Genomic DNA, 13,353 nt, shown 5'->3' on the forward strand with positions numbered 1-13,353 from the left:
CTTACAAACCGAGAGAGCCTATCTCAGCCACCTAGTCTGGTAATTTGTTTGTGTACATCAACCCATCAGTAAGAACCAAATTGTTATATACTGTGGATTGGAGCAAATGTTTAGATAAAACATGAAAATACATGTTACACTATAGTCAAACATGCTCATCAACACCAAATGCAGTCCATAACATACACCAACAGCGCATCAAAAAGTTTAAAAAATATTTAAAGCCATCAATTGTCTGTTTTTCGTGGTTGGAGCATGTCGTTTTATCAATTGAAGGTAACCATATGCTATACCAGGGAGTGTCTTTATAGAAGTTTGGCTTGTTTGTCAAGTTTTGTCCTGATATATGCTAATATAAACGTGTGACAAGCTTGAAGGTCTGACTTAGTTTGCTTCACAGAGCTATCAATCCTGAACATCTTGCTCATTTTTTGTCATAGTAGTGATGGGAAGTCCAAGTCTTCCCATCACTGCGCCTCTCCAACTTCCTCAGTGTATGAAATCTGTAAAAACTAAAATATTCTAAAATATACGACCAACATTAACCAAACAATATTTATTATTAATATATTATATATATTTTATTTATAATTATTTAATAATTATTAAAATGAATAAAAAGGATTACTTAGATGTTGTTGTTGATGTTATTGTTATTATTGTTATTTATTCATACAAGCATTATTACAATTCAGATTCCAAAAAAATGTATACAGCTCATTAAAAAACTATAAACTATAAAGTTCTTTACAGCTGAAAAATTGTAATCAATCATTGTACAATTGCATTATTTGCCTTGTTATATATTAACATCAGTTAGTACCTATTATATGTTTTTATGAGGCCAACATATTTTGTTCCATACTATTATGTTGTAACGCTATGTAGGCCTATTACTACACTATTCACTAAGAATGTTAGATGCATGATTAGTCACGACCTATGGTCTCGATTCATGATGTGTTCCGTTTGAACAGTTCGTCTGTGTGCCGCCCATCCCTACTTAAGAGTGCCGTGCTGCTGAGGCAACGTTAAAACGCTGCGCTCACTGGTGCCCGGATTGTGGCGTGAGCGCTGAAACAATCCAGCAAGCACGGTGATTCCGGGCCACCAAAAATGAGTAAACGTCGTGTGTAACGGGAAAATATAGTGGACAAAAGGTCGACCCTGATTAGAAAACGGAGATAGGTCGAGTGCCAGCTCCCGAGACAAGTGCAGGATGTTGCAAGTTCTGGCTTGCGGTGTCGTAGTTTTTCCCGGTCTCTTCTTCGCCTTTCGGAGAATACTCCCGTCCATTTTCAAACAGTGGACCGATGCAGACGTGGTTCTTGTCAGTGAGAGGTATGCTTATTCATTTTCATCACATAGCCCACCTACAAACAATGTGCATTCATTGTAGCAGTCTTCTTGCAGTGAAACGCATCAATAACGTTATAGCACAGCTATGCCAATTCCGAATGTAATGATATAACCCTACGGTGACCATATAAATGTATCCATTCCTTATTATATTACATACCATCATTTTGTAATGTATGTCATACGGTATAATATTAGTAATCACACAACTATTGCGACTGGTTATCGATTTTCTTTAGGCATACATTTTCAGTGGAAAACATCCTCCGGTTTAATCCGATTATTACAAACCATTAACCATCCTTTAATTTGTTATGGCAAAACCATCAATGTTAACCCATCATTTGAACGTGTGGGTGGCGAATCGATGTGTCTATCCTGTGAAGGCATTATACTATTTGTCTAACATTGCCATCATAAATGATGCAGCGCCTCCACGGGTCCTCAGCACCTATATTTAGACAGGCATGTCTCCAGCAAGTTGGGCCGTAGAGGTAGCCCGGGACTGGCACTTTTAGGACCCATTCTGAAATATTTATCCACTAGGGGCCCATAGTCGGCCCATACATCCATGGCCTAAATGGCCACACGCATTTCTAACACGTATCTAGCGGTCCAACTCGCTATGGAAGTTAAAAAAATATATACTATATATTAGTCGAGGCGCTGTGTTGTTTTACGTAACCCGGCTCGATAACAAACCCCCTACCATGGTAACGTTATAGTTACCGCTCATGTGAAACGCCTAATGCCATTAAAACATGATGGACGCGTAATGTCTAACGATATCGCATGTTTACTGGTCTGTGTAAACCAGCAAACTCACATGGGCTGTGGGGGGTTCAAACCATTGCTCATTTGAACGCTGTCACTGTTGCTAATCCGCCTATGAGCTCGGCAGAGTGCTGAGTTAGCTTTGTGTAAAGCTGGTCACTTAGCTATTACAACGATGCTGTCGAGTGACAATTAATCATCACGTAAACGGCGAATACTTTCAAATGCAAACGATGTTGAACACTGTCGTTTGCTTGTAACTGCATGGCGTCAACGATGTATTTTCGTACGCTTCAATGCAGCCTAGTGGGAAAAGAGAAAAATCATTTCCAAAAGGCTTTTACAATGAAAGGCTTAGCATATGTCATCTTGGACTACTAGGCCATCTCCACTGCCGTAGTGTTTATAAGCAGTACAGATTGTAATTCGGAAATATAGAACTGTAATTGAAGATGTCCCTTCCATAGTGTTCCAGTGAACCATTGGTTTGGCCTTCACCCATGTTTGCTTGTTGCAATGCAGTGTGTTTGGGGAGAATGATAGGTGTGTTATATACACCATGCTGAGTCTTTTGGTTTCCTATTAGTAGTATTAACGGTAGAAGGCATAGCTTAGTTGGTTCTACCACAGGTTAAGAATGAAGACTATACAATGTGGTCTCACAATAGAGATAAAGGACAGCTGCTGCAAGTTTATAAAACACCCCGTTCTTTGCTGTCTGTGTACCAAGTGTACCAGTCCATTGTGATTTAATGTACAAAAACCTTTCAAGGGTAATCACCCTAACCTTCAAGTGGATCTGGTCCCTTACTATGCGTTTAGGATCCACGTTACAACACTTGTATAGCCAAGCAATGCTAACCCAGTACTCCATTGTGGGTAATGTGCATGTCACACCCAAATGAAACCAAAGCCATTACCAAAATTTAAGACGACTCTGTTTACAGTTTGATCTTGTCAGAACATGACAAAGGTAATAAAGGGCTTTGTTAGATATTCTGTCGGCTTTCTAACAAATGACCATCTAAATATTTCCTAAGTCACAAAGCCATATGACTAGGGTATTGCTGTAGATTGGCAAACATGTGAACCAACCAATCAAAACATGCTCTGTTGTACAGGGACTGACTGGATTTCATGGAAATGGAAAGCGTTGGCTACAATATCTTTCCTTGAACACCTAAAGCATGACCCTGGCCTAGTTTAGAGATCCGGTAGTATGTCTGTTCCACGTAACACTGGCAGCAAATGTTCAACGGTAACACAGTTACTTAAGTGTCTTAAAGCATAGTGCTGGCCTAGTTTTAAAGACCAGTGACTTGACATGGGATTAGAATGTTCTACTCCCAAGTAGTGGGGGCTGGTCATCTGTGCCCCGTGAATACCTTGTATACGTGTCCCTCCTGATCATGCAAATCAGCTATTATCATTCACTTTTAAATCAACTTGGTGTTTCATAGCACAGTCCCGCTATCAAGATCCCAAAAGGTTTTCTTTCTGATACAAAGGAAGAAGACAGTCAGTAAATATTTGTCTCGGTGCACATTGAAGCCAAACTGTCCCCTTTGAATCGCACGGCAAGAGGCCTCATTTGACCGAACTCGTCCTCGACCGTCATAGGTTGTGACAGAATTGTGTCACTCAGGTGCAGCCCAATCAAGTGTTGTTTTTTTTATTTGTTCATTCATCTTTTGTCAGCAGCGAGTAATAGTGATGACGACTGTTTAGTGTGAGATGAAAGCTCAAAATGTCCACTTGTGTTGTCCCAATGTGCTCCCTGCACTGGACGTCCACTGTAAGTGTGGAAAACAAAGGGCAGGGACATGCGCTGAACTCGGTCCCTGAGTCGGTGGCTGATGGATGCTTCACGACTCAACGGTCATCGAGATCACGGCTGGCTGGCTCTCCCAACTCTGATAACGAGCTGAGGCCATCACACTGTCCTTGGCATGTTACATACAGCCTTTTATTACACACGCATATCTACGTAGTCCATATTAGATATGCTGGATGGAATTATATAGTGAATGGCATGACTATCCACTTGACGGTCAGACAGGGAGTGAGGGGAGTCGGAGAGATAGGAAGGAAGTGAGACTTTTTTGCCTCAGATGTGCTTTGCTCAGTTAGCTTTTTTCTCCTTCTCTCTCGTTTCTACTGGCCCCTTTCCTTTTGGGTCTATGCTCTGGCTCTCCCAGGGCTGCTTATATGTGTATGTGTATGTTGTATGTGCAACCCTGTATTACAAAGGGCATTAACTAGAGGAAACGGGAAGCGATTCTCTGTCAGGGAAGGTTGCAATTTTGTGTCTGTGTGTTTATATGTATTTTAGAGGTGTATGTCTGGGCATATGTTTGACTATGTGTGCGTGCACACGTCTGCATTTGCTTGATTTGTGTTTGCATGCAGAGTCTCACATGAGTGGCAGCAGGGAGTAGAAAGTAAGTGAGGGGTCGTGGGGGTGGGGTAGCAGAGATGAGCATTCACACACCGGTGTAACAACATGGGAACACAAAACACATTCTCACACCCACCCCTACGCGTCAGCTCTTCCCAAGTACACCTTAACAACCCTTTTTTTTTACGGCTTTTTCTCCTTTTGAAGCAACTGCTGGTGGGCAAACAACAGATCAATTGTTTAAGGGTGTAGGTCCCTGGTCCTGTGACTTGAGTACGCCACATGGGCCTGGGGGGCTGGGGGGGGGATTTCGCAAGGCCTACTTGCACACTTGGCATGCTACACATCTGTCTATGCAAAACATTACCAAAGAAGACAGTGAAATATGGCGTGACTTTATCCACAACTCTCGTTGGGGTGTTTTTATTTTTTCTTCATGGGGCCCGGTCACATGATCTCCGTTGCCATGCCAAGGCTGGTGTCATGACCACGGTCCCACAGAGAGAGTGGGGGGGGGGACCCACTGTCCCCCCACAGGGGACAGTGGGTCACGAGTCTGAGCAGGAAACTGCTGCGTGCACACATAAACACGAACACGCATGTCTAACTCGACTCTTCTGAAGTGATTGTGATCGCAATCAAGTGGCGCACAATAAGTCACATTTCTTCGTGGCTTCCCAGGAAGCTTTACAAAGGTTCTTGCATCACTGAATAACGCTGCCCGGTGACTCTGAACTCGTTCTACAAACCTGATGGACAATAGAATTCCTTAGTCAAGATAGTGTCACAAAGTAAAAAATAATTTCTTGATCAAACAGGAGGCTACTTAGTGTTGCAATAAGTGCGTTAAGGGGCTTACTGTGGGGTGCTGTTTGAAATGATTTACAGGTCAAATGAGATTTGTGATTAAATGCAATTGTTCTTGTTGTCTCGTGAGAGACATATAATCATGCAATGCATATAATCATGGGTGCAACTGAAGCATGAGTGTGTTGCAAGTGACCCCTTGCTAATCCACTTCCAACAGCTGACCTTTTGAAGAAAGGACGTAAAAAAAAACGACAACCAGTAGGCAGGCAGCCCATTACTTCACTTTTCCGAAAGGCTATGCCATGTGTGTCAACCAGCTTTACCCATGCTACCGATTGGCACCTAAACCCATGATTGCAGTCCCAATTTACTAAACCATTACCGCTCCATCAGCCGGTAGCAAAGTTGTCCAAGGCCAAATAATTGTATGCGTGTCTGCAAGAGCACATGCAGGTGTGAACCTTGGATATGACTGACGTCGACTCCGTGGTCTGGCAGTAAAGCTGGGTCATGAGACTTTCTGTCACTTCACAGTGCATACCCATGGTTTTCCTCTGGTTGAGCTGCTTTCTTTTAGTTTAACATTTTTTAACAACCAATAGTCTGAGGATTTTGTCATTCCAGATACATCTAACTAAAGTTGTATAGTATAGGATTTATAAAGAGTCAATGACATTTATAAATATATAACACCATTTATAAAATCTTTATATTGGCACACAATTACCGCTGATACTGGCTAACCGATATATCGGGCGGGCTCTAGTTGACACCACACTGTTTAGAATTTTTAACCTATAATGTAATAAGAGATGGTGATGTTTTCCATATAAGAACATGCTGATCGTAACCTCTCTCTCTCTTTCTCCCTCTCTCCCTCTCTCTCTCTCTCTCTTGTTCTCTTTCTCTTCCCCAGGCTGGTGTCCTCCATCCATGCCGTCATGGCCACCACTGTGGGGTGCATCGTGGTGGCATCGTGTCGGGGCAATGTCATTAATGACAGGTGAGTCGAGTGCCAGCCAGCCAATCACAACACAGAGACCCGCTTGATTCTTTCTCCGCCTATACAGTCAGTTTGGTCCAGGGGCCTTAAGGCCCCGATCGCTAGGGACCCGCCGATCTTTTTGAAGGTTATGGGTCAAACACTTAGCGGGCACTTTAACAAGACTATTATCCAAGGCTATAAGTAAGCAGTGAGTTTTTATATAAAAAAAAAAAAAAAAAAGGGAGCACTCTGAATATATCAAATGCATCTGACGGATGCTCTTCCAGCTTCCCCTAATGGTTCCGTCAATTCAGTCTCTCCCTGATTAACAATCCCTATGCCCTCTTTGTCCTTACCAAGCAGGGATAGCGAACCACCCATCTGTCCGCTAACTCTCGTCCGCTAACATTAGTGCTCCACGGCCGCCAAAACCCCTCGCTGCGTTGCATCCCAGACCCCCGGCCGCGAGAGAGCCATAAAGTCGCTCACAGAGCCACGTTTTTCGACCGTTTAACTCACTGTTTAGTGTTAGCGTAGCAATAGCATGTTCGATGCGTGGAAGAAACGTTTGCCGTGCTAAGCTAACGCTACTGTATTAATCCCCCCACTGAGCTACTGGCCAGCACAGTTCCTGCCTCCCTCCCCGGGGCCATTGGACTGCTAATCTTCCCTCACCCCCCCCCCTCCCCCAGTGCCTGGGCTTACAACACTGCTACCATTCTGTTCTCCTCTGAACTGCTAGCAGGTCACACACGCATAAGAGTTAAGCATTGTCTTTTCCCCGGACATTTGTATTTACTCATCGTTATTATTATACGGTTGCGAGTATTTGTTTATAAGAAACGGTGAACATCCTTATCGCTCAATGCTTGACGCAGATTCATGTGTCATTTCTAATGGCCTGACCTCGGCCCCGTAATGCAAGGCTGTGGTTAACGGTGGTTAGCTTTGCCCTCAAGAGCTTTGCCTTCCGGCAGCTAATGTGGTCCCTTGTCTTTGTAATTTCATAACAAATGTGCAGTCCATACACAAGTTAACAAAATAAACCTTGGGGAGAAATATATATTACTAAACACAATTAACACGAGCATTGGCATTAGCACAGCTATTTGGTGTGTGTGTGTGTGTGTGTGTGTGTGTGTGTGTGTGTGTGTGTGTGTGTGTGTGTGTGTGTGTGTGTGTGTGTGTGTGTGTGTGTGTGTGTGTGTGTGTGTGCGCGCGCGTGTGCGTGTGTGTCTCTATACATCTGTGTGACTGATTGATAGGCAACTCTTATTCCTGGAACTGGGTCCAATCTTGAACAAGCCAGTTCCACATGTAGCTTTCAACGCAAGGCTAAACAGTGCAAAGGTGGCACGGCTACAGCACAGGGGACTCAGGGGCAAGGGTCAACGGCTCAGTGGCTTTGTTCCAGCCCGTAATTAACCGTCATAGTAATCACCACAAATTAAGTCCAGGAATTTTGTTATAATTGCATGCAGCCGCACGTTTAAGTGCTCACATGTTTTGACGGTTGAAAGCAACTTTGCATGGGCAAACATAGGCCTTTTTATGGATTCAAGTGTTAAACCTTAGCCTGATTGCAGTGTGCGGGACAATCCCTTCTCCAAGGTGAACAATAATAAAGTGAAGGAATATAAGGAAAACTTTCAGTGGACAGAATGTGACTCAAATGATTTTGTTGACACTATTGTATTTTTCTTGCAGACACTGGCTGGCCCCCTACTTTGTCATCTGGTACGGCGTGCCCTACATGGCGTACGACCTGTACGCCATGTATCTCAGCCACTACTACCGCTTCCAGGTCAAAGGGCACGAGGACTACAATAGGCATTCGCTGAGCACAGTGAACTCGTTTGTGCGCAAGGAGTTCCTGCTGGTTCTCCACCATATCGCCCTGCTCACTGTTCTGCTCCCTGTCACTCTGGTGAGACCTGGGGGGGGGGGGGGGGGCAGAGGGAGGGCGATGTCATGGGTAGATTGATGCATGGGGTGATGGGGTGACGGTATGAAATGATTAATAAATCATGGTTGGTGGATGAATGCAGGTAGGGTCCAAATGTTACTTCTAGAAGATTGGAAAAATCGACCAGCCAAGCAATTGTTTTGATCTGTAACCCTGGATTTGTTCATTTTAAACCCTGAGTCGAGGGGGATGGGGAAGGTGGAAAGTGAACTTTTTAAGTTTCAATGTTAACATTTGCTGGCTCAATGCTAAATGCTCAATGAAGTTCTAATATATTAGACTATGAGCCAAAACAGTAGCACATGAATAGATTGGGAGTAAAAACGCTTCATGATCAGAAGCAGGGTTAAATAGTTAGAAGCCCCATGCAGCTTGGTGAGATGGAAAGAAGCCACAGTGGGGGGCTACATTTCTTATACTAGACTATAGGAATGAGCGTTGTGTGGTTAGAGGAAAGGCGTGGGCAAATTCATAAACACCATACAAGATACGGAAAATTGTACATTTTCAGTATTAAGAATGTTTGTTAGCTGGCGATATCTGCTGACTTCAGGCCTCCACTGCTCTGTTAGAGTCTGCAGAAACTGTGGCAGTAAACAGCTTTTATAGTGTCTATGGACGTCAGGATAGTTTCATGATCCTGACGTTAATTTCGTCAGCCGTTGGTCAAGTTTAACGACAATGTGATCAGCTACTTCCATCATCGTTAATAGTAATCGTATGTGACCGCATAATGTAATTTTTTTGATTGAATGTGCTTTCGATTTGGTGACATAATACTATGTTTTCAGTCATATGTTTTCGTCGATGTGCAGAAACCTTTGATCATCATACACTGGTTAATCTAAGAGGCTGCTCCTGCCATTCTGTCATCTCAACATCCATCGACCTTGAGCTAGCCTCCTTTTTTCATGTACATTTCAATGACTGCTACAAACGAAGCCCGATTTTATAAATAGTTCCGCCAATACGGGCCATCAAACTACCCATTATCTGTCCTATGACGAAGTCTCTCATGTAAAGGAACAAAGTGTAGCTAAAAAGCCAAATGTCTTTTATCTGAGGTTGAGTTATTTTCGTATATTTATTTTATGTACTTTTGTAACTGGGCCAATTTTTAGGAATATAAAACCATCAGGAAGCAGCGTCAAAAAAACATATTTCCATATACTTTATTCCAACCTCAATCAAATGGCAGTTAGTATGGTTTTAATTTTAATCTCAAATGAAGACATGCTTGGTGGTTGTTATCAGAGTGGCCACTTTGTTTCACAGGCAGCCATTTGACTAGCACACCGAGCACTGTTCCCTTGAGATAATCGCACACTGATAATCGCACACTGTTTTTTAAAGCTAAATACCATGGATTTATGAAGTCGTGAGCAAAATGCTTACCAAATTTCATCATTAAAGTTTATTTGCATGTTTATTTCACACTAATAGACCTTCATAAAACCCCTTAAAATCTTGGTCACGGCTACCTGATAAAGAAAAGGCAAAGGCTGATCACTGGTGGAAACATTTTTTTATCTTAATCAGCCAGTTGTAAAACCGACGCCGCTATGAAGGCCCCAACTTTACTAATGATGCTTAAAGGTCTAATTTAATCTGAATGGAGATAATGGGGGAAAAACAAAATGTCCCAGCCAAAGAAGAAGAACATGATGTTATATACCCTTCAACTGTAAAGTTTATCGTTCTCATTTTAAAAGAAAATCTACCCAGCTGGAAAAACCAATCAGATCATATCTGTTATGGGGAAGCCTCGATCAATATTATCAGTGTCAACATGAACCCGCTATGTCAGACTGCGACACGCGGCCCGTCACAGAACAGCTACTCTCTCACCGCAGCCCTGCAGGCCCTGCACCACAGCCCCCCCCCCCCCGTTTCAATGTACGGTTGCTGTGGTGTGGTTGGCCAGCCCAGCCAGGTGCAGTGGAAACTCGAGCCCCCTTGTTTGCCGTGGCCGTCAATGGTGACCGAGCATCACCTTACCTTGCATTATTGAGGCCCAGCTGCCGTTGTCGTCGTCGTCGTCGTCGTTGTCGTCGTGACTGTCCTCCTCCCCTCTCCCCCTCATCCTGTCTGTCAGCAGCAGCGTCATGCCTGAGCCCACGTAAGTCAACGCAACGTGGAGCACACCGTGGGTGTGGCTGTCATTGTTCAGGTGTGCCTGCTGGTGGAAGGAACCCTAACCCAGAGACCTGTGTTTATTTCAAGGGAAACTGTGGGGTGTTTTAATGGTAATGTGTTGATGTGACCGCCAGGCACCACCGGCGGCATTGCAAAAAAAATCTGGCACAACACAAGACATTGTATTAAATGTATAGCAACAATACTCTAGAGTCTAGAACCTAGAGTACAATAGACACTGTCTTTTGTCGAATGAGGTGACATTATGGTGAACGATCCTATGGCCCACTAATGAAAGCCCTTGAATCTGCAGTATTATGAATGTTACAAACTGGTTATCGGTGGGCAGTGGGCACATTCCCTCGACGCATTCAAATCCCAACCGGCGCACAGTGGGTGATGCGTTTCCCATCACTCAGAGAGGGTATGGGCAGAGCTACTGCCACAGACTCAACTCTTCAACTCACTTGCGTGTGTAGCGCCGTCACTGTATTTCTTTCAGCATAGATGCCCACCAAACGAAAAACTGAGAATTGGAAATGGCCATTTTAAGGTGTTTCACGTATCACATTCAGACTCCAATCCCAAGCATCAGTTCAATCGACACTCACCCACTCGCCCCGGGGGGTGGCAGAGTAGGGGACGACGGGGCCCGGCGGTTAGTTGAGTTGTGGTGTTAAGTTGCTCTCCTGTGGTCTAAGACGGTCTTCTGCGGGCAGATGGCAGGGGCCTATCTGCCGGGCCTCATGCTTTATTCATCGCCAGCTAACTACTCGCGCGGCCAGACAGCTCCTTGTTTTGTTGATTGTTTGATTGTTGTTGTTTCTATTGTCTGTCTTCAGCCGTCCCCTCCCACCCCCCCCCCCCCCCCCCACCCGATGGGATCTGTCCACCACAGAGTCCTGAGGCTGGTCAATATTTGAAATGTGTCCGATTGCTCCGGTAGGCCTAAGGCCATGCTCCCTGCTTGCTGTTTCCTCCTTCGTTTAAGGTCATTGTTGTGTGCTTTTAAACCGTCCACCACGTCCAATCAAGGTGCTTTACCAAGTGAAACGTGTGTTTGTGTCTGTTGCTAGACTTGTCCGTATGGCTCATTAGGACACCTTCTGTTTGGTGTCTCTGCATATATCTGAATGCTTGGTTCTGTTTGCTGATTCTGTGTGTTTTTCCCCTCTCTTCAGTTCTTCAGGAAGGACCAGGGTGACTTCTTTGTCGGCTGCTTGTTCCTCACAGAGCTCAGCACGCCCTTCGTCTCTATGGGAAAAATACTTATTCAGGTGAGCGAGAGTGAGCGAGCCGACCGACCCGATGACACACATACAGGTCAAACAGGCTGCTGGCTACAGTCATCAGGAAACTGGCAGATGCACAATAGGAATACTTTAGAAAACGTCTGTTTCAGGGCTATCCGGTTTTTGCCATGATGCTAGCCTAACCTGTTTATGTTTTGAGTTAACCAATTGCAGTTATTAAAAGGACAGACTTAAAGGACAATTCCGGTATTTTGAACATTGAGCCCCCTTTCTTGTTTGTCTAGGAGGAACTTGTTGACTATTGGTCCTGTCTCGGGTATTTGGCTCATTTGGAATCGCCCCTGCCTGCTTCAGAATGTTGGCTACGTGCATGCACAAACCTGTCCTTAAAACAACCCTAAATGTTTGTTTTCAGAAATGTGCAACTCACTGAGTAGTTAGTGGTGTTTGTTGATGTTCCAGATCAAGTATCGTAGCGAAATACAGTTTCTGTCGTGTTTTATTGCACATATATCGCATTTTATAAATCCCATTGATTTCTGTTGGAAGACTCATTGCTCGTTGGTCGGAAACGGAAAAGGGTGGTTGTTTACTTTTGGTTGTAGTCTTTTTGCTCGGTTCTCTTTCTCAACAGTAGGGCTAGAACCGAGCGAAAAGACTACAACCAAACGTAAACAGCCCCATTGACACTACAAGTTTTGGCTCTTTACTGACACCACTATCGTTCCGCGTGCAAACCTTGTTTGCCAGGTACACAAAGTAAAACTCACTAGTCAGCAGCACTTGGAAATCACTAACGAGACTTTTAAACAATTTAATTTAATTTAATTTAATTTTTTAAACAATTAAGACAATTTAAACTTTCTAAACTAGGAATGTTTGTCTGCAGCCATCTGTTTGATCAGAAACCCTAAAAGAATCTGCAGTGGGAAAAACGTCTGAGTCATTATTATTGAGCATCCCGGGAAAAAAAAGTGGGTTTCTGGAAGTGTTTTCTAACTTAAATCTCTTATCCCCTCTCATCCCCTCTGCACACTGTTCCTCCCCCCACCCCCCTCCCCCCCCCCCCCCCCCATCCTCACCTCCACGCTCCCACCCGCCCCGCCCTCCACACTCACAGCTGAGTCTCCAGGACTGCCGGCTGCACAAGGCCAACGGCGGCATGGTGCTGCTCACCTTCTTCGCGTGCCGCATCGCCCTCTTCCCGTACATGTACTGGATGTACGGCCGCCACTACGGCATCCCCCTCTACGGCGTGCCCTTCCACCTGTCGCTGGCCGCCAACCTGGGCAACTCCTGCATCCTGGCGCCGCAGGTGTACTGGTTCGTGCTGCTCTGCCGCAAGGGCTTCCGCCTGTACCAGCGCAGCCGCTGCAGGGCCGACGCGCCCGCCCCCCGCCCTGTCCGCCGCCGCCGCCGCCGCCGCCGTCACGGACAACACCAAAGGCGAGTGACGCGGGCGCGCGATTGTGGGAGGGGGGGGGGGGGGGGATGGGGGATGGGGGGGGGCGGGGGCGAGACGGCCTTCCGCTGACGCCGCTGCCACCTCGGAACCGCCCCGCTCCTCCCTCCCTCCCTCCTTCCCTCCCGCGCCCCCCCCCCCCCCCCCTCCCCCCTACCACCACCACCTCAACCACCACCACCACCACCACCGCAGCCCGCCCGCCCCCCC

At 45.3% G+C, this 13,353-nt stretch overlaps 1 protein-coding gene across 1 annotated transcript; it reads left to right on the top strand.

Annotated features, from left to right (window-relative positions):
• Positions 1-1,056: 1,056 nt before the first annotated feature.
• On the top strand, positions 1,057-13,215 carry tlcd3a (TLC domain containing 3A; the record flags this gene model as incomplete). Its single annotated transcript, XM_084474265.1, has 5 exons — positions 1,057-1,341; positions 6,258-6,344; positions 8,034-8,253; positions 11,610-11,705; positions 12,802-13,215. The coding sequence occupies exons 1-5, from the start codon at positions 1,220-1,222 to the stop codon at positions 13,213-13,215; spliced, it is 939 nt and encodes a 312-aa protein (XP_084330391.1). The 5' UTR covers positions 1,057-1,219.
• Between the last annotated feature and the right edge of the window lie 138 nt (positions 13,216-13,353).

The sequence above is a fragment of the Micromesistius poutassou genome (assembly GCF_964030765.1).
Source record: "Micromesistius poutassou genome assembly, chromosome: 10".
Classification (NCBI taxonomy): domain Eukaryota; kingdom Metazoa; phylum Chordata; class Actinopteri; order Gadiformes; family Gadidae; genus Micromesistius; species Micromesistius poutassou.